Genomic DNA, 22,718 nt, shown 5'->3' on the forward strand with positions numbered 1-22,718 from the left:
TTTTCACTGCAAGACACAACACAAGACAAACCCTAATGTCAGCCAAAACTCTCCTAATCTTGTTTCAATATCAGCCTCAATGTAGAAGCAGTATAGGCACAAGTATGTCTCTTACCTTCGTTCTTACGATCGGCGCCTCCAATGCTCCTTCCTCCGCTCACAGATCGTACGTAATACGCGCGTGTGTTACGCTTTGTACACACTGCGTATGCGTGCAACTCCGCTCGCCCCTGACGTTCTTTCTAGTCTATTCCCTGCCCCTTTTTGTTCTGCGCAGTGTGGGAAGAGCACATGGCGGAGACACAGCAGGTGCGTGCTAATTACAGGAACGAGGAGGAGGGGGAGGAAAGCCCGGATGCGGACACGTCCCGATCCAGAAGGAGATTTAAGGCCACAAATATGTCCTTTAGGGAGATGTTGGAGATGGTGGACATCCTGAAGAGGGCTGACTATGATGGAAAGTATGGGCCTTACCCCAACCCCAATATCAGAAAGGCCAAGATCATAGTGAAAGTGGTCAAAAGTCTGCACTGGAATTTCAGGGTACGACGATTGAAAGATCAGCTCAGGAAGCGGTGGTCGGACCTGAAATTAAGAGAGCCCGAGCAGTACCGAAAGATCCGGAGAGTGCTGCTAAAAAGTAAGTAGTTGTGCTGTGTTCCTATTCTTTTTGTCTTTATTACTTTCGTGCTGCTCCATATGCTTTTCTTGATTGTACAGTTTAAAATGGGAACTTTAAGGTTCATGGGCCCATTATTCGTTCGTATCAAACATTTTTCTTTCGGCCTCTAAAACACCATTGTTTAGGCCATATGCATTTTCCTACATTTTTTAGGGCCTACTTGTATGAAACATTTTTGGTTGTGTAGATGGGTTTGTTACTAGAATGAAATGCAAACTAGATTCTGTGTAAGGAGAGGACACTCAGCAGCTGTTTTCACATCTGGACACTGGAGCACTAGTGTGGGACACATGAACACCATTTTTATTAGGGGGCCCACACAGGTGCTCCAGTGTATACTATAGGGGGGGCTACATCTGTGAAGCTTGTACAAGACAGGTAAAGTATTGCAGCTTGACAAAGGACAATAAAAATGCTACATCTTGGAACTCTGCCCAAATTGACAATTGTACCCCACTTCCAAGCAATGTTTCCTATTTATAGTTCTGCCATCAAATATCTGTGTGCTAATTATACCATTTTTGTTTTACATAGGGGAGAAAAGACTCGGAGGACACCCCTCATCCGAGGAGAACAGAGACCCCCCACCTCTGGAAGAAGGGGAAATACCCCCAACCCAAGAAGAGCAGGAGGAAGAAGAAGACGTGGTGGAACTAGTCACCACAACAGGTGAGTGTCTGTGACCACAGGCTCAGGTAAGAGATGGATGCCGGCAGATTTTTGATACTTGTTTTTGTTTTGTTTCTCTCTTTGTAGGTGATCGTGATGTTGTGGATCGAGATCCTTTCACATCAGAAAGTGCCCAGATCCTGATCGGGAAGATCATGGGGTGTAATTTAGAATTGGAAAACATCCAGAAAAAAATCAATGATGTTATTAAAAAAAATAATAACATCATTGAAGTTTTGGGCTGAATTTAAAACCCCACAAAATCACTTTCTTTTTTTGTGTGCTACAATCTTAAAAATTTATTAGGGATCGTTTGAAAAGCCAAATTTGGAGGATGCACACAGCGTGCCAACATGTGCTATCTGCCATCACGGGAGATCAATGGACGCGTTTTAGGGGTGCAACCCCTTCCTCAATATTAAAGTAGCGGTGAGGAAGGGGTTGCTCCCCCAAAACACGTCCCTTGATCCCCCGTGATGGCAGCTAGCACATGTGTACATTCGTAAATTGGTGTGCATTTTCCAAATTTGGCTTTTCAAGGGGTGACTTCACCCCATCTGAACGCAATATCAAACACAGTTCCTAAATACTCATGTCTGATATTGCCTTCAAGTTTACCATATGTGAACTTTGTAAGTTCAATGTTTTTGTCTTTCTTGTTGGTTTTACACAGGCCTGTTTTATCTTAAATGGACATTTCTATTTTTGATAATGCCACCCCAAAAATTGTTATACAACAAACATGTTGGTTTGTTTTAAAAACCTTTTCTAAATGCACATGTGATTGTGCAGGTATTAAAAAGTTTGTTAATCAAGAATGTGTGGATTATTGTCTCAACGCTACAACACTTTTGTGCTGATATAATTGCTGTTTTCTGTGAAAATGGGGGTTATTTCCTAAGGGCAAATCCTCTTTGCACTACAAGTGCAGTTTCAGTGCAGTTTCAAGTGCACTGGTAGTGCAAAGTGTCTACGCCTTTAGTAAATAACACCCAACAGTGCTTTGTATAAAAGGTTACACAATCACGCCATTTTCAGGACTCCCCACATTGCTGTCAGGGTCAGCTAAAACAAACACAAGCAGTAAATGTCACCAAAGATTAGCTTTTTTTTTTTATTTGATAAATGCTTCACAAATTGTCTGGCATATTGATGGCCCCCCTACCCGCAAAGAACTCAAGGTATCTTAACCGGACATCACGGGCACTCAGGGAGGGCAAGCCAGGACGGCCACTTTCAAGCGCTGTATCGTGTAGAATTCCGGCCTCAGGCCCAACTGAGCCAGCATAGTTGGCAGAATGTTGGCGTAAAAAGTTATGTAAAACACAGCACGCCAGGATTATATGATTAAGTTTATACTCCGCCATATGGATGGGTGTCAGAAATAGGCGGAACCGGCTGGCCATGATTCCAAATGTGTTCTCCACCACTCTTCTGGCTCTGGCCAGCCAGTAATTAAAAACCCTCTGTTCCGGGGTGAGGGTCCTCATTGGGAATGGCCGCATAAGATGGTCCCCCAGCGCAAATGCTTCATCCGCAACAAAGACGAATGGGAGTCCTTCCACATTGTCCTCTGGAGGTGGCAAGTCCAAGCTGCCATTCTGGAGACGCCTGTAGAACTCCGTCTGGGTGATGACTCCACCATCGGACATCCGGCCATTCTTCCCCACGTACACATACAAGAAGTCGTAATTAGCCGACACCACCGCCAACATCACAATACTATTGTACCCCTTATAGTTGAAATAGTACGACCCCGAGTTGGGTGGTGGGACGATGTGGACGTGTTTCCCATCAATTGCCCCTCCCAGTTAGGAAAGTCCCACCGCTGGGCAAAGTGGGAGGCCACAGTCTGCCATTCCTGTGGCGTGGAAGGAAACTGTTGAGGAAAACAAAAATCAATTAGTATTTTTGCACATAAACATGGCAAGCAGATTAGACACAAACATTCTTGGCCAACCTCCAGATAGCATTTATTAAGGGGAATTTAACAACACCAAAGTATAAGGTACACTTATCATATTCCCCCTCCCCCCCCTCTCATGGGCCATTTCTAACATTATAGGGGGGGGGGGAATCTTGGACAGGTAACCCTCTCCACTTCATTGAGAGATGAATGCCTAAATACAGGGTATTACTTGTAACAGACCCTCCTTAGTTACACTATTGACAGCCCACTGGACAGGTAAGAAGTGTCATAATACAAAGATATAAATACACACTGTACACATTTAAGCACATTTGGACATTCTGCTATTACCTGTCAGGATAATAATAGGATACAAAAACTTTAAACAGTAGCATTTGAAAGTATACAGGCAGGCCCTTGCACTACATGCTTTGGGTAATTCATCCATACATCTGACCACAAAAGAGATGGGTATAGTGTGTATGGGTTTGTCAAAGTCAGCAGATAGATGATTGAGGATAGATAGAGAATTGGTATCAGATGACTTAGCAGTTGGGGGGAGGGAGGGTTACTAAAAAAAAAAAAAAAGCCTCTGGCACTCTGCCAGAATTTAAAGCACAAATCACATTTCTAAACATTTTAGGGGTTGTTTGGGGTAAAGCACTACTATGGAGCTGACAAAATACATTGTTAAGTGACTACATGAGGTGAATATAGGGCAGGAGAGCATGCTGGGGAGGATATTGAAGGCAAATATGTATGAAGGACTAAAAAATAAATTACAGAAAAATCCAGCATGCATGAGGACAAAGGGGACATTCACAGCATAATACAATCATGGTAATTAGGGAATAAGGAAAGAAATACAATATATTATCAAACATTCAATACAATAAAATTTGATATTAAAGGATAAAAATCTTACCTTCATATACCCCTTCTGCAGGACCTGGATGATGGCAGAACAGGTCTCTGGGATAATGATCCCCAGAGCCTGGGGGGAGATGCCTGTAGAGAACTTGAGGTCCTGCAGGCTTCTCCCTGTTGCCAAGTACCGCAGGTTAGTGACGAGCCTCTGCTCCGGAGTGATGGCTTGCCTCATGCAGGTATCCTGCCTGCTGATATAGGGGGTCAGCGAAGCCAGCAGACGGTGAAACACGGGGTCCGTCATCCTGAGAAAGTTCCTGAAATCATCAGGATTATTCTCACGGATCTCACGGAGCAAAGGCATATGAGAGAACTGGTCACGCTGAAGCAACCAATTCTTGGTCCATGAACTCCTCCCCACCCTGTTCATGGACTGGACTTGTGTCAAGGTCAGGACCCCAACACCAAGCCCCCGCACAGCACGAACTCTACGAGGAGTACGTATACGCAACATGGCTAGAAAACGGTCGGCTGCTCAGAACGAAGTAACAGAACGCACTGAAGAACAGCAAGGCCTGTGAAGAGCGACCTGAAAAACAGTAATGAACGAACAAGAACACAATGACAAGTCACGCGTAGCTTGCTTGCACGCACTGAAGAGCAGATACAAACCCACAAGCACAAACTGAACCGCAGAAAACGATCTGAAAGCCACGAGTCTGAAAAAGCGCGAATCGTCTCTCACCATACTTTTACTAACACGAGATTAGCAAAAGGAGCCCAAAGGGTGCCGCGCTTGGTTCTGAACTGGCCTTTTCTAGTCTCGTCGTATATGGTTGACGTCACCACGTTTTTGGCGATCGGAAATTCCGACAACTTTGTGCGACCATGTGTACGCAAAACAAGTTTGAGCCAACATCCGTCGGAAAAAATCCTAGGATTTTGTTGTCGGAATGTCCGAACAAAGTCCGACCGTGTGCACGGGGCATTACAGTTGGAAGGATTCTACAGGTCCAGTTAACACTTACAAAGGGGTGTGCACGAGGTGGAATGGTGAAGGAGTGACAGCAAATGATTCACAGTATAAGATCTTGTCTGGATCAGAAGCATATCCCCACATCTTGACTTTTCATATATTTCACTTAATTGAACTGTCAATAGGAGGAGTGGGCTTTACACATTTCTTTTTGCTCATTAGATTGATGGACATTTCAATGAAAATCACAGCTCATGGTTTATGGATGTTGTGATTTTACATGAGAGGACTTTTTACTGTAGTATATGAGTTATCATATTTTTGAATATTTTATGCTATTCATATGGGGCGCTGTTAATGCTTTGTTGTTAACAATTAGGCATATATTTTTATATTGAATTTCATATCTTCGTACAGATTAATTTAACAAAAAATGATTATAATGTATGAGTTTCAACACTTTTTTTTTTTTTTGGAAACAACATTTTGCAAACTAGAATTCCCAATTGAATTATATAGACATGCAGACAAAAATGCAATGGCTATTGTGTTACTACAGTGTTTTTCAATTTACAAGTTACACAGGAATATGGCTATTTAGTGGCATATGCTGTAGAAATTTAATGAAAAAGCTGTTTTGTAACAAAATGCTTTATTTGTGCAGTGGCTACTTTGGGAATGCTGAAGGCTCATGTGAAGCCTGTGACGGATCCTGTTGGACATGTGATGAAAGTAAAACAAAATGTTTGTCGTGTGTGGATGGTCTGTACCTGGAGAACAGCAAGTGTCTTCCAAATTGTTCTCTGAGGTATTATCCAGATGAAGATGGTATCTGCAAACACTGTTCAGCCCATTGTACTGCCTGTGCTGATGAAAGAACTTGTCTTGGTATACATTATCTTTACTACACTATTTGCAGTTTTCAGAGTGTTTTATGCATGCCTTGTGTGTCATATAATCCTGCCATATAAAAACAATTAGTTTTAGTTGCCTTGCATCAGTGTCATGATGTCCATAATTGGGGGAAGCTGATACTGGAAGGTTTTTTACCTTAATGCATAGAATGCACATTCATACTCACCTAGTGTACTTAGATACAGCATTGATCTGATGCTGCAGCTGTCCCCTGCCACTCTACATCGAGTACTGACTGATCAAAGACCACTGATCGCTTATTTCTTTCGGTTTATTCTGAACACAGAGTGGTGTCTGTCAATCACCATTCTCTGCTTTGCCCCTCCAGCTTTCACTGGAGTGCCAGACTGTGCAGGGGGTGGAAGCGGCTGGCTCAGGCTCTCAGTGGCACACTGAAAGGCTGAGCCAGCTGCTAGTCAGGCATTTGGGTGGATCCTGATAGTATTAACAGGATCCCTGCAGAGCCTGGACCGACTCTGTGATGTCAGCCAATAGTAGACTTTAGCTTGCTGTCAGCTGAATCTGGGTTACAGGAGTGCAGAACTAAATGCTCTCCTGTGACCCAATCTGAGAATCTGTAGGAGCAGTCACAGACCTTGTAGCAACCCCTGGCATCTAAACCTCAAATGGCAAGCACCACTGGAGCTCTATGCAAGGTTCTACTCACAATATCCAGGGGCAGCTCCCAAACAACTTCCCTGTGACATTCTTCAGTGAAAGGGCTCCCTTCACACACAGTGTCTTCCAGCAAGTTTCCTTAAGTCCAAGTTCCCCCAAGGCTGTCAGCCCAGTACATGCTGAGGCCTAACAGTTCTTCAGTAACACAGGCTGCATCCCAGGAGCAAAGGCCCAAGGAGTGAGCGCTCCGAACAGTCCCTCCCAAACATTTATCTTTTCCGCAGCCACACCTTCTAGGTCAGTCTCCCAGGGAGGTCAGATAAATATTCAAAACCCAGTGGCTAACCTTTCTGTTCTAGTTCTGGAAGCTTCTTGCAGAGGCAGGCAGGAGCAATCAACCCCCAGGCTTAGGGATAGACCTGACTAGATCTATAAAATAAATAATCTGGGGCAGGGGTGCTACAGGCATGCAATGCCAGTCAGTTGCAAAGTCCATTTCGAGCAGGAAATAACTTGTCCAATATTAATATTCATGGAGGTGTTCCAATTTTCTGTCAGTGGCAAGTATGGAAGGAGAATATTATTATACACCTACTGTTACAATTTGTCTGAGATAGGTAAAAGCACCCCAGCCACAGGCTTTTAGGTATATGCTCCCATCCCTGTCATTGAAATACCTGCTTGTCTGTACCTGCCCTTAGCCCATACAACACATATAAACAATGGTGAAATGTAACCTGATGTTAACAAACATATCATTTTAGTAGGGTTGATTCAAAAGTCAGTCATTCAAAAAGTGATATTTGGTGTTTAATCCACTAACTGTCATCTTTTGTCACTATTTTGACCCCCCCACTATCTTCCAACTGTGCTTTCCCACCTTGGAGTTTCACTTCTTTAAATGAAAGGCATATTATTGGAAATTAACTGGATTCCAAATATGCTGCATATCTGACAGATAGTATTTTTGCAGCAACCTGTCCCCTAAAAGGTCTCTGCTAAAAAAAATAAAAAAAAAATAGATGCTTATATTGGTAGATCTTTATAATGGAGCCATTCAATTTCATCATATCAGTGACCTGCTAGATAACTGGACACACAGAGGCCATTAAAATGACCTACCATGGTATACAGGTGGAAGATTTACTGATATCTATCCATAACATAAAAATGTAGAAATTCAGCAGAGAGAACAATGCCCTCATATTATGGCTTTGACTATTCGACAGACTATGAATATTAAGTGCAGATATCCCACCACCAAATCCCCGAAGCGATAAAAAGCAAGTGGGTTAAGGAGCTACCACTTTCTATTAAAAGAGGAAATATTAGGTTTTAGTAGAGTGGCCCTTTTAACCAGAGAACCAAGATTAGAAGTTAAAAATGTTTTTTTCTCTCAAATTATTTAACTGTATGCAGTACTTAACGCTACCTAAATCCAGTTTGCATATAATTATTTTGTTTTTATTAATATAGATATGAACTATTTTCATTTCTTTTCCACTGAGCAATTTTTTTTAAATGTTAACTAATACTAATATTGGTATTTTACACCAAATGACCATTTTCAAATTTGTAAATCCCACAATATATGTTACTGTACCTCCATGTGGTCATTTCATTGAGTCATACTAGAACATGCAAGCAGCTAGTGCAGTCCAAAAGGTATAAATCCCTGTCCTGCATACTTGTTACAGGTCACTGACTCACCATGTAGTGAAGCCAGGATGAGGGTGAACGTCTCAGGGAATACACTTCTTAACAAAAAGTCAGCTATGGCAGCTCCCATGTCCACACAGGTTTCTTTAAGGGACAGTCTTACCTTCAGGAGAGCAAAGGCTAAGAACTGGACAATCACTTGCATATTTCAACTTATAGGGGTTGAGTTATTGAAGGCAAATAGACTGTTCTTTTTACAAGGGAATTTTCCACATGTTTAGTAAATGAGGTGAAGCTTCCCTGACTTCCATTATCCAATCATGTGCAACCAAAAATAAAGTTTTTTTTTTAAATTTTCCTTGCTCATGGTTGTGTATTTTTTGCAAAGTAAAATATTATCTCCCTTACTAAGCTCTGGGGGAAAGTGCAACTTCGCTTCGCTTGCAACTTCTGGACCCCTTACTTATCATCTCACAATTCACTGCTCCATATAACAGATACGTTAACCCTGCTTCTAAAGAGCCCTTTCAGTTTGCTGAACTGTTTAGACATATGCCCAAGCTCTAAAGAGTACTGGCAACATGCATGTGTGTCTCTGTCTGCTTATCTTAGAATTTGTCAGGGCTGGGCTCAGCCCTTCCTTCTCTGAGCTGGCCGCTCAGTTGTTGGCTAATTGCCAGCTCCTATCTCTTCACAGTGACTCACCTGTTGATGATATCCTGTTTGTCAGTCCTGCCTACTTAAGCCGTCCAGCCCAGATGATCTCTGCTTTCGCCTTCGTCACATCTCTAGAGACGCTCTCTTGTGTTCCTGTTAAGGACTTGCTTGGCTGACATTCCTTCTGGCTCCAGATCCTGCTTGCTGTTCTACTATGCTCATCTCTAGCTCCCTGATGTTTTAGCTTGTCTGACTATCCGTTCCGATTCCTGAACTCTGGCTATGTTTTGATTACGTTTACTCTGTTTACCTTTACCTACTACCGGCTCACCTGGAATCTCCCACTGTGGCTGCTCCGGTACAACCTGTGTTGCAGGCCTTCCCTGCTGCTGCTCCAGTCTCTGTGCAGGCACCCGCCTTGAGTATTACCTTTAAGAGGTATGGTTGGTTCCGCTTCCCCAGCAATTTGGAGGCGATCCAGTCCAATGCAGAGGGTTATTGAACCAGGTTGAGATATACTTTGAGATGCTGCCCCAGGCATTTCCCACGGACAGAAGCAAAGTAGGTTTCGTGATATCTTTGCTTTTTGAGAGAGCCTTGGCTTGGGCAAACACTCTATGGGAGATGCAAAATCCTGTTGTCTTGAGTTACCCTGAGTTTGTGGCTTCCTTTAATAGGGTATTTGATGTTCCCGCACGCTCCGCTTCTGCTGCCAAGTACCTTGTGTCCATCAAACAGAGTACGAGTACTGTTGCAGATTACGCCATTGAACTCCGTACTCTGGCAGCAGAGGTTGCTTGGAACAATGAGGCACTCATGGCTGCTTTTTCTCATGGTCTCTCGGATACCATCAAAGATGAGATAGCAGCCAGAGATATACCCACTGAGCTGGAGAAGTTAATCACATTTGCCATCCTCATTGACTCCAGACTCAGAGAAAGACTCTGTTTTAAGGAGCACTTGCAGAAGCTTCCTGTATATTTGTCTCCGGGCTTTGCAGTCCCACCCTTGCCTCCCTCACCCATGCCTCCTGGTACCTAGGTGGTCAGTGAAGATGAACCCATGCACTTGGGCTTCACGCGTCTCTGTGCGGATGGGAGAACCCTTAGAAGGAGGGAGAGATTGTGCCTTTATTGTGGCCAGGCAGGTCACTTTTTGAAGTCTTGACCTATCCAACCAGGGAACGCCCGAACCTTGAGGTCCTGTCATGGACAGACCTTAGGTGGCATTGTTCCGTCCCCAATTATCCAGAAGGATAAGCCCCTGGTTTTGGTTACCCTTTCTTGGGCTGAGTTGTCCATTGAGATACAGGCTCTAATCGACTTTGTGGCTGCAGGCCTGTTCATTGATGCAGCCTTTGCATCGAAGCACTCGATTCTGCTGCAGCTGCATGATACTCCACTTGCCATTGAGGCTCTTGACGGGAGCCCTCTACAGCCTGCCCATGTGACTCATGAGACTGTTCCATTGTCCATGGCCATAGGGGCTCTTCACCATGAGATAATCCAATTCTAAGTTATTTCCTCACCTAAGTTTCTGCTGATTATTGGTTATCCTTGGTTACAGAAGCACAACACCTCTTTTGATTGGCTCCATGCTGAGGTTCTCTCCTGGTCGCCACAATGCAGTAAGACATTCTTCCAGAAGGTAGCCAAGGTCCTGTGCACCTCTTCTCTCTCCTCCCTGCTGGAGGAGTACCGCAATTTTAACGATGTCTTTGACAAAGGTCAAGACAGTAGTTTGCCTCCACACTGGTCGTGTGATTGCGCAATTGACCTTCAACCTGGTGCTATATCCCCTCGTGGCCGGGTTTACCCTTTGTCGGTTATGGAGGATAAGGCAAAGGAGGAGTATGTTGCAGTCACACTTTCTCGAGGTTTCATCAGCAAATCCTTGTCTCCTGCTGGTGCTGGATTCTTCTTTGTGAAGAAGAGGAGTGGGGAACTGAGACCTTGCATTGATTATAGGGGTCTTAATCATTTCACAATTAAGAATGCCTATCCGATTCCGTTGATTATGGAGTTATTTGACCGCCTCAAGGGAGCAATGGTTTTCACAAAGCTTGATTTGAGAGGGGCATACAATCTCGTAAGGATTAAGGAGGGCAATGAGTGGAAAACTGCATTTTAATACCAGAACAGGCCATTATGAGTACCTCGTAATGCCTTTTGGCTTTTGTAACACCCCAGCAGTTTTCCATGAATTTATTAACGCTGTTCTCTGAGATTTGTTGCAGTTATGTGTTGTGGTTTATATCGATGATATACTCATATTTTCCAAGTCCCTGGAGAGCCACCACACAGATGTCTGTCGTGTGCTTCAGAAATTAAGAGAGTGTAAATTGGAGGCATGTGAATTCCATCGTGAACAGGTGAAATTCCTGGGCTATGTCATTTCCACTGCTGGTTTTTCGATGGACCCAGAGAAACTTTCAGCAGTCCTACAGTGGCCCCAACCTGTGGGTTTACGTCCTCTGCAACGTTTTATTGGCTTTGTCAACTATTACCGGAAGTTTATTCGTAACTTCTCGTCTCTGGTGTAGCCCCTGACTGATATGACCAGAAAGGACCGTAACCCACAGAGTTGGTCTCTGGAGTCTATTAAGGCCTTTGAGAGTCTTGTTTCTGCTCCTGTGTTGGCACATCCTAATCCTATGTTACCTTTTTATCCTTGAGGTTGATGCTTCTGAGACTGGAGTTGGCACCCTTCCGTCTCAACGTCCTTCCTCTGAGAGCGCTATGCATCCTTTTGGCTACTTTTCCAAGAAATTGTCACCTGTGGAGTGTAATTACGAGATTGGTGACAGAGAGCTGTTAGTGATCATTTCAGCTCTGAAAGAATGGAGACACCTCCTGGAAGGTACCACTGTGCCGGTTCTCATTCTTAATTACCATAAGAATCTCACATTCTTGTCTGAGGCTAAATGCCCCTCTCCCAGAAGGGCGCAATGCTCTTTTCTTGTCTAGTTTCAATTACATTGTCTCATTCTTACCCTGTACTAAGAATGTAAGGGCTGACGCTTTGTCACGACCATTTTCCTCTACTTCCAAGATGGAGTCGGTTCCGGTTCCTGTGATTCCTCCTGATCGTATTATGACTACGGTTTGCACCAGTCTCACTTCTCCTTTGGGTAACAAAATTCTTGCTGCTCAGGTTCATGCTCCTCCTAAGAAACCTTGTGACCGCTGCTTGTCCCAGAGAGTCTCCGTACTGCCATGCTCCAGGCTTACCATTCTCCCAAGGCTGCTGGCCACCCTGGGAAGAATCAACTCTTTGGGCCATTTCCCAACAATTCTAGTGGACTACGTGCTGATGTAGCTGCCTGGTCCGTGTGTGCTCAGAGTAAGACTCCACGGCACCTTCCAGTGGGCCTCTTACAACCCATACCCAATGGGTTGTAAGAGGCCTACTGGAACCACCTGTCTATGGATTTCATTCTGGAGTTACCCAACTCCCAGGGCAACATAGTTATCCTTATGGTAGTTGACCGGTTCTCGAAAATGCCTCATTGTATTTCACTTAAGAAGTTGCCCACTTCTAAGGAACTGGCTTCCATTTTTGCTCGGGAGATCTTTCACTTACATGGGCTACCCAAGGTGATTGTCTCAGACAGGGGTAGTCATTTTGTGTCCCGGTTCTGGCAAGCCTTTTTGTGCACAGTTGGGATTTCAGATTGCTTTCTCCTCTGCATATCACCCGCAGTCTAATGGGGCCGCAGAATGAGCCAATCAGTCCTTGGAGCAATTCCTACGTTACTATATTTCTGACCATCATAACAACTGGTCAGACCTCATACCATGGGTGGAGTTTGCTCACATAGTGCCTTGAATTTTGCTTCCTGATTGTCCCCGTTTATGGCGAACTATGGTTTACAACCTCCCATGTTGCCTGACTCATTTGTTCCGCGGAGTATTCCTGCGTTAGAGGAGCATCTCCATGGTCTTCGTTCCACTTGGGCACAAGTCCAGGAGGCTTTGCAACATGCTAATGATAGGTACAGACTCCATGCTGACCGCAGACACCTGCCTGCACCTTCCTACCAGGTTGGGGACAGGGTCTGGCTGTCATCTCACAACCTCCGACTTCGTGTTCCCTCTCTGAAGTTCGCACCTCCGTTTATTGGGCTTTTCCGTATTCTTGAGAACCATGAGGAGTATGAAGTACAGTTCATTGTTGACTCCCGTAGGCTCTGTGGGCGCATACAGTACCTGCTGCTTTGGAAAGGGTATGGTCCGGAGGAACGCTCTTGGGTCTCATCCTCTGACATACATACCCCTGTCCACCTTTGTGATGACCATAGATGTTTTCTCCTCAAGCCTGGTGCTCCTCCGAGGTGGAGGGGTCATTGAGGAGGGGGTACTCTCAGGGCTGGGCTCAGCCCTACCTTCTCTGAGCTGGCCGCTCAGCTGTTGGCTAATTGCCAGCTCCTATCTCTCCACAGTGACTCACCTGTTGATGATATCCTGCTTGTCAGTCCTCCCTACTTAAGCCGTCCAGCCCAAATGATCTCTGGCTTTGCTGCTTGCTGTTCTACTATGCTCATCTCTGATTCCCTGACGTTTTGGCTTGTCTGACTATCCGTTCTGGTTCCAGAACTCTTGCTATGTTTTGACTACGTTTACTATGTTTACCCTTTTTTATTATTATTAAACAAGTGAGATTTAATTGTACTTCTGTCTCAGTCTAAATCATGGTTTCTGAAAGAATTATAGGATGGCTCAAGGGAAGGAGGCTTTTATTAGAATTTAACATTAGCATACAGCTCATGCCTATATTCGAAGAGTTCCTGGAGCCTGTAAAAAAGTTTTTCTTTAATAATTGTGTTTTCAAGCAATCAGGCAGACAGAAGGCAAACATCAGGAAGCAGGCAGGACTAAATATGTGGGTTAAGATGACGTCACCAAAGTGCATTAGCAGTTTCAGAGCTTAAATCATACCGTAATACAATTGATTGTGATGTTATCTGGGGTGTTATTTCTGTATCCCTTATAACGAATACATTAAATAATAAATAGGTATATGTCCAGTGTTAAGAGTGTATAAGAAATCATTCTAGCACAAACTCATCCTAACAAATGGTAAGATCAGCTTACAGACAGCCGACAAAGTGCAAAGCATGTAATGAAAGTAAAACCCACAGGAGCTGAAATTATTTATGAAGAACTGTCACGCTGGCACAGCTCTAAATGTTTTCTCTGTTTCCTCTTGAAAGAATGCAGTTACTTATATCTTCTCTTCAATGGCACCTGTAAGGCTACATGCCCCGATGGTTACAATGAAGATCTTGATGCTGGAAGATGTGTTTTGTGCCACATCAGCTGTGAAACATGCTCAGGGCCAGCAGACGATGACTGTGAAACGTGTCCTCCTGCCAGCTCCAAGCTGTACCAAGGCAGGTGTCTGACCAGCTGTCCCACTGGAACTTTCTATAACAGCGAAGTCAAGGAATGTCAAGGTATGAGAGATCTTATTGTTAATTTTCATCTTATTATTTGCATATGATACTATAAGTGCCATTCTGGGATTTTCATAATATAAGCGGTCTGTTAAATTAGATTGGGAAGAAAATTTAAAAAATCTAGCACCAAAGATACATAATGGAAGATTGAGGAATTAAATGAGATTGCTGTCGCCTGAGTACCGGTAAATTACCACTGAATATGGCAAGAAGAAAGAAGCAAGTCTATAATTCCACAATCTGGCGATAGTGAACCTAACCGCTATTAACCTAGTCCCTTACTGGACAAATGTGACATAGATTAAATCAAACAATCCTGTATGATAATCACCACTGTGTCTCAAATATAATAATTCATACTGTTATACAAACACATTTTTGTTCTGTGAAACAGACAAAGTGCAAATGCTGTTGAAAAAAGTGCAAAAGAAAAATTGCGCTCTGTGTTATATATCAGTATCAGTAGAATTTGATAGAGTTTGATTTACTCTATTTCACATATGTCCAGTAAGGGACTAGGTTAATAGCAGTGGGTTCACTATCACCAGATTGTGGGGTTATAGATTTGCGTGGCTTGCTTCTTTCTTCTTGTTAAATTAGATTATTATGTGTTACCTTTATTATATACAGTATATGTATATTAGCAACTTACAGCACAATAAAGTGAATTTGCTACAAGGGCAAGTTTGATGAGGAACTGCAGTCTGCTCACATAAGTTGTAATAAAAACATATTTGCCATTCTGAAGCTTCCCTCCAACCACTATGCATATTTTATATATACTGTGATTCTGTACTTGCCAAATATGCTGCAGAAATCTCCCTCCACTGAGTTTGGCTGCAACCATTTTAACTGTGGGCAGCTGAAGCTGCTGCCTGTTCACTTCCTTAATTTACACAGACACACAAAGGCACGCCTTCAGCTCTGCAGCCCTGCAGCTCTCATATGACCCATCCCCCTCCCTTCCTATGAAACTCTCACAAGAGTTAGAAAGAGAACTGTGCATGATGTCATAAGCCTAGGCTTATTACCAGACAAGAAACAGGAAGTGGGGTGTATTTACTGGCAGAAAAAAAATGTTTTATTATCCAAAGTTAAAACAAGAAGGGCACAAGATTTAATAGATGGAAATATAAACAAATGACTGGAGTAGTAACTGATTGCTGATAGACTTAGCCATACAGGTAGAATGCAGTAGCATCTTGAAGCTATCAGTCACACAATGGTTTGACCATGCAAGATTGTTGACTACTAGTAGCTTACTCCATAGTCAGCCATTTGTCTCATCTTTTTGTTCATCACTTGCAACACCTAGTGATTTTCTTCTCACAATTATAGTAGAACTACTAAAAATGTCCTCGCAATTGGCAGCAAATAGTTTATAACAGCTTAAAGCTTACAAACAAAGACTACTCATGAGGAGTGTTTTATGAAATTAGCAGGCTTGTGTACAGGATCATAAATTGGACACTAATGCCCTGTACACACGACTGGTTTTGCCGTCGGAATAAACTCTGAAGGTTTTTACAACGGAGTTCCGATGGAATTCTGCTCAAGCTGCCTTGCACACACACGGTCACATCAAATTCCGACCATCCAGAACGAGGTGACGTACAACACGTACGACGGGACTAGAAAACGAAAGTTCAATAGCCAGTAGCCAATAGCTTCCGTCTCGTACTTGCTTCAGAGCATGCGTCATTTTTGGTGCGTCAGAACAGCATACGGACAAGCGGTTTTTCCGATAGTAATTTGTTCCGTCAGAAAAATATAGAACATGTTCTCTATCTAAGTCCGTCTGAATTTTCGACAGAAAAAGTTCGATTTGGCATACACACGGTCGGAATATACAATGAAAAGCTCCCATCAGACTCTTTTTGTTGGAAATTCCACTCGTGTGTACGCGGCATTAGAACTAGAGAAAGACAAAATGCCACATGCATAGTGGGGTGTGACGAAAAGTGGCCAGTGTTTATATTGAGCTAAATACTATGAGTGGCTTAAAGGGGTGTGGTTAAATAGAGTCTGAGATGATGTACATACTGTAGATGGCATGAGGTATGACACCATGCCCCATCTAATTCCAAGACCAGTCAACGCTGGAGAGGTTAGAATGATGCAGTGGGGAGGTAATGAGCAGGGTTGGCAACTTCCACTACTTTTTTTACTGATAACAGAAACCTAGAAAATTTACTGACAAGCTGCATTTTTTAAATAAAAACTGAAATAAATAATGAACAATTAAAAACTAAGACAACTGACATTTAATCAATATGTAAACATTAACAATATCCATAACAAGTAATCTGCCAGGCTTTACAAAATGAAAAATCAGTGTGATAAAAATGCAAACCTGACTAAGATTATGAAAGGCCTGGGAAAATGTAGGATGGAGAGAAATGCTGCTATGTGTGTAGCATGCTGTGGCAAACAGTTGCTATAGTCAGAACCTGAGAATAGGCACTGTATGCACTGCACACCTATGCCTTTAATCCTCAAAATACTTCTAATTACTGTGCCACAATTGACAATCTCATAGACACACACATAACCCTCAGGACAAAGGATCAATTAAAAATAAAATAAATACATTTATCATTAATCATCATCATCATCTTGTATGATCATTAATACATTTAATTACATTTGCTTTTCTGCACACAGAATGATATACCTTTGTCTGTCTGAAGCAGGCCATAAATGGTCCAGTTTTTTTTGATTCAGCCAGCTAGCTGAATGAAAAAAAAAAGGAAGTGATTCCCCCATTCACGCAGCAAGGCCTCCCCATTGTCAGAATACATTTATCAAATTTTTCCAACAAGCCAGGTTCATGAGAAATTGATTGATAGAGCAGTAATGTCCAAACATTGATCGAAATTTGTCCAGTTCCTGCCCAACCGACTAAAAATTTGATCTGCGTATGGCCGACCTTAAGGAAGAACTTCTATAGGACTATGTAACATACAACATGTTTAAGTGCAGAAGTCAGTGTATTGAGTGCAGAAGTCAGTGTATTGGGTGCAGAAGTCAGTGTATTAAGTGCAGAAGTCAGTGTATTGGATGCAGAAGTCAGTGTATTGGATGCAGAAGTCAGTGTATTGGGTGCAGAAGTCAGTGTATTGGGTGCAGAAGTCAGTGTATTAAGTGCAGAAGTCAGTGTATTGGATGCAGAAGTCAGTGTATTGGGTGCAGAAGTCAGTGTATTGGGTGCAGAAGTCAGTGTATTGGGTGCAGAAGTCAGTGTATTAAGTGCAGAAGTCAGTGTATTGGATGCAGAAGTCAGTGTATTGGATGCAGAAGTCAGTGTATTGGGTGCAGAAGTCAGTGTATTGGGTGCAGAAGTCAGTGTATTGGGTGCAGAAGTCAGTATATTGAGTGCAGAAGTCAGTATATTGAGTGCAGAAGTCAGTATATTGAGTGCAGAAGTCAAGAAAGTGGGGGGGATTGAGAAAGATAGAGGGGGGATGAGAGAGAGAGGAAAGTGAGAAGTGAGAGAGGGAAAGGGGAGAGGGGGGTAAGAGAGAGTGGAGGGGGAGAAAGAGCAAGAAGAGGGTGACAGAGAAGAGAGAGGTGGGAGATTGGAAGGGGGGGGGCAAAATAGGGCAGAGAGCGGGGTGAGAGGGAGGAAGAAAGGAGGGTAAAGAGAGGGGTAGGAGTGTAAAGGGGGGGGTGGAGGGGGGATGGAAGAGAGGTGGATGAAAGAGAGAGAAAAGGGATGAGAGAAAAAGAGGGGAAGAGGAAGAGAGGGGGGAGAAGTAGGAAGGGGGGGAGAGAGAGAGAAAAAAAGGGGAGATAGGGGAGATAGAAAGGAGAAATAGAGAGAGAGAGGGGGAGAATGGAAAGGGGTGAAGGGAGAGAGAGGCAGGATTGAGGGAGAAACGGGGGGGAGAAGGAGAGAAAGGGGAAAAGGGAGGGTCTGGGAGGACAGTGGTGACAGTATGGGAGGCGGAACCCTACTCAATAGCAAGCTGGCTTCTCTGCCCAGGTGTGCACTTGGATCAGCCCCACTCTCCGAGCCTGGCATTGCAGTTTACCATTTAGCCGGCTCTGGAACTGCACATGCACAGTTGTAAGCTGCCAAGAAGCTTATCTTTTTACAGGCACTTTTTCCTGTCCTGGACAATTACAGACAAGAGAGAGGTGCCTGTTTTTTACAAACCGTACATAATTTTATGGATGGTTGGCAACACTGGTGGTGCAGTGCTATCTGCAGATATTCTTTGTCCTGATTGTGTCTTTTTAACAACTGCAAACCTGGCTACCAGCAGTATTGTGGGTTCTTCAAATGATTAAAGACTGTAGGAGGGTCTATTGTTTTCAGTCAATTAGGACCTGTATTGTATATTTATGGTGCTGAACAGTTTGAAGATCAATGGTATATGAAGATTGCATATATCATGAGCATATGTGGCCCTCAACATGTATATATGCATACTTACAGACTGTACATACAGACTGTTTGAACTGTATACTATTAAGGAGGTCAGGAGTAGTAATAGTGCAAACACCGTCTGCAGCCTGTGTCTTGCTGTACTATTTACAGGCTGCACTGTGTGATCATCATCATCATCATAATGATGATGATTCACAGGGGCTGTGGCTGCATCATTCATGGCTGCAGACTGTTTTCACTTTACTATTAAGGAGGTCAGGACTCAGGAGTAGTAATAATATACATGCAGACACTATCTGCAGCCTGTGTCTCATGCTCACTGTACTGTATATATGATCTTGTCATCTTTCTTACCATAAAAAAGTGCACTGGTGCCAATGGATTATGATCCCTATCCCTGTGTGCCCACCCGCAGCAGCTTGCCACCTAATGGCTCTAACTCCACTCTTATATAGAGCCCCACCCTCTGCCCACAGGGCTTACTGAGGTAGCTGGTGCAAGGCATCAAAATGCGTTAATTTGGATAAATCCTAAGTTTGCGTCTCTCTACTTTGGAACTCCCTCTGGCATAGACTGAGGAACAGACTCCACCAGAGACACAAAGAAGAGCTTTATGGTGTAGTCCATTTTTATTTAAAAAGGTTTAACAATTAGAACATAGGTTGCACTCACATGTGACTGTGCCAATCCCGGCACTAAGGTTTCTACAGCATATGGGACCCAGAAATGACAAAACATGGGACCCGGAAATGACGAAATATGGGACCCGGAAATGACAAATCCAAGCATATGTGACGACCAATTAACTGTGTGCTAATTTATTATCTGTGTGCAGGGGCGTAACTACCACCATAGCGACCCATGCGGGCGCTATGGGGCCCGCAGCCGAGTGGGGCCCAGTGAGGATGAGAGCACCGCCGACACAGTCTCCCAGCCAGGGGAAGAGAGAGGAGAGAAAGAGGCGAGCTGTCCGTATCAGCAGAGAGCTGAATTGCCCGATGTAAGAGCTTTCATTAGAACTTCCAGTGTTCCCGGGGCTCACGTCACATAGCTCCACCTCTTGGCCCGGCGCCTTTGATAGACAGAACGCCGATCCAATACGGGACATGTGACGTCATCAAAGGCATCGGGCCAAGAGGTGGGGCTATGTGATGATGAGCCCCGGGAAGATGGGAAATTCAAATGAAAGCTATTACAGCGGGCAATCCTGCTCTCTGCTGATCCGGGTGGCTTGTCTCTTCCTCTGCATAGGTGAGGCTGTATGGGGCACAGGTCACCCTGTATGGGGCACAGGTCACGCTGTATGGGGCACAGGTCACGCTGTATGGGGCACAGGTCACGCTGCATTGGGCACAGGTCACGTTGCATGGAGCACAGGTCACGCTGCATTGGGCACAGGTCATGCTGCATTGGGCACAGGTCACGTTGTATGGGGCACAGGTCACGCTGTATTGGGCACAGGTATCGCTGTATGGGGCACAGGTCACGCTGCATGGGGCACAGGCCACGCTGCATGGGGCACAGGTCATGCTGTATGGGGCACAGGTCACGCTGCATTGTGCACGGGTCACGATGTATGTGGCACAGCTCAGGCTGCATTGACACTAGGGCAGCTGTGGGGGGGGGGGCTGTTTGCAGGGGGGGCCCCATACAACATTTTGCTATGGGGCCCTGCTATTTCTAGTTACGCCCCTGTCTGTGTGTATTGGGTTCATTGGGCAGTGTTATTTCCAATCTTTTGCTAATAAAGATTGTCTGTAATTTTTCTATGAGACTATGAGAATATTTTGATAATTTAAAGAAAAAACTGTTTTATGCATCTGTAAAGATTAGAATAATATAAAGGAGGGTCCTCGTTGGGATTGAATGACAATATCTATAATCCATGAGTCACTTTGAAGCTAGGTAAGTTGCTGTGGGTCAGTAAAGCCTTGTAACTAATCGGGATGGAGCAGGGTACTTTTTTAATTGAGCTTACTCTTGCCCTTTATTAAAATATTATGACAAGAACATCATTGTCCATGTTCGGGATCCATGCCTTAATCCCTTTCTTCTGCCACAAACTAACATAGCAGCACGTTCTGCCAGCTCCTGGCTCTTTCAGTGTAGGCCTGGTTCCTTTGGTCTAGAGAAATTGAATGGGTGGAATGGAATGTTATTCAAAAAGGAACATAAGCAGTGCCGGAGAAAAGTCTGTTAACTGGCATTGGCGTCAAACCTAAGAATAACAAGTTCCTGCTCAGTAGTGAAGTTTCATTTAAAAGATTCAACTGACACACTTCATACGACAGAGGTTAAGAATCTGGATACAGAGATTGTTACAGCACTAAATTTATCTCCAGACAAATCTCCGTAACAAAGTTGACCAAGTTTCTGGCGCCAATCTCCTTCGCACTATAGTCTAGGCTAGGGCAAGGTTATGCAACCTAGAGCCATTGATCATTAATAATAATAATATTATTAATAATAATAATTGATCAATAATACGTAATTTTCATTTTTTTAAAATGTCCTATTAGTTTTATGTTTCATTTGCTTCACTGAAAGGTGCTCTAGTACCTGTTTCTCTTAAAGGAGTTGTAAAGTCTCATGGTTTTTCACCTCAATGCATTCTATGCATTAAGGTAAAAAAACTTTCTGTGCTTCAGCTGCCCCCCCAGAGCCCCCCTTTTTTCTTACCTGAACCCGATCATTCCAGTGACAAGCACAAGCCCAGCAGCTTCAGCCGCTGTCTCAGGTCCTCATTGGATAGATTGATAGCAGCAGGAGCCATTGCCTCCCGCTGCAGCAGACCCTCTCCTCTTTCTTACCTGAGCCTGATCATTCCAGCGACGGGGACAAGCACAGCAGCTCCGGCAGCTGTCTTGGGTCCACATTGGATAGATTGATAGCAGCAGGAGCCATTTTCTCCCGATGCTTTCAATCAAATCCAGTGACACGGGAGCTGGGGGGCAGGGCCCAGTCCTGCTGTCTGTGTCAATGGACGCAGCAGCAGGACTAGGGAGCATGCCCGCACGAGTGCCCCCAAGGAAAGCGGTTCTAAGTGGGGGCACTGGAGAAGAGGAGGAGCCAGGAGCACCGTGGGGGGACCCCAGAAAAGGAGGATCGGGGCAGCTCTGTGCAAAACCCTTGCACAGAAGAGGTAAGTATAACATGGTTGTTATTTTACAACAAAAAAAAAAAAAGGAAGCTTTACAATCACTTTAAGTTAAAGTATATGTAAACCCATACCTTGTAAAACAACCAATTCATTTTAAAATATAATTAAAAATATTTAAAATATAAATAAGGCTTCATGTACACTGCTGCTGGTAAACGGACGTTTAGGAGCAGTTGGGCATTTTTTCAGCTGCCCCTGAACTCTCCTCTATTTTATCTTATCAGTACACAGGGTCATTCATAGTCGTTTCCAGGCAGTTGAGTTTAGAAGTATTTTTTTGGAAAGCAAAAAAATGATTTTAGGACGGATGTTCAGAGGTATTTGAAATGTCAAATGCCTGTAACAGCTTGTAAACGTGTGTAAACCCCATAACTCGAGTTTAGCCATGTTTTGTTTATGGGTGTTTTTAATGGAGATACATTTCTGACCATTTTCAATGAAAAAATGTTTCAAAATGCAAACGCGGCATGGGCGTTTTTAAACGTCCATTACTATCTGTTACGGTCCATCATTTAGGAGAGGTTTTAAATCGCCCTGTGTACATGAAGCCTTAGTGATCACATGACCTCTGTTCTTATAACATAAGTGGCTTAGAGACCTGGGGGTGGAGACTGCAGGGGGATGTGTTTCTCTGATGTTCTGTTGTGTCTCCAAGATAGGAAGCAAAGATAAATCTCCCCAGTGGCATATAGTCAGCAAAAAAAAATAACCCTTCCCCATTCTATTTAAAACAAAAGAAAATGGCTTTACAAACA

At 43.7% G+C, this 22,718-nt stretch overlaps 1 protein-coding gene across 1 annotated transcript in view; it reads left to right on the plus strand.

The window, feature by feature from the left end:
• LOC141131517 (cysteine repeat modular protein 2-like) overlaps positions 1-22,718 on the plus strand; it is a 209,666-nt gene that overhangs the window by 74,385 nt on the left and 112,563 nt on the right. Inside the window, exons 9-10 of the mRNA XM_073618879.1 lie at positions 5,768-5,991; positions 14,165-14,407. Coding sequence (XP_073474980.1) covers positions 5,768-5,991; positions 14,165-14,407 — 467 coding nt within the window. The remainder of the gene's footprint in view (positions 1-5,767; positions 5,992-14,164; positions 14,408-22,718) is intronic.

Source organism: Aquarana catesbeiana, linkage group LG03, assembly GCF_042186555.1.
Source record: "Aquarana catesbeiana isolate 2022-GZ linkage group LG03, ASM4218655v1, whole genome shotgun sequence".
NCBI classification, from domain to species: Eukaryota; Metazoa; Chordata; class Amphibia; order Anura; family Ranidae; genus Aquarana; species Aquarana catesbeiana.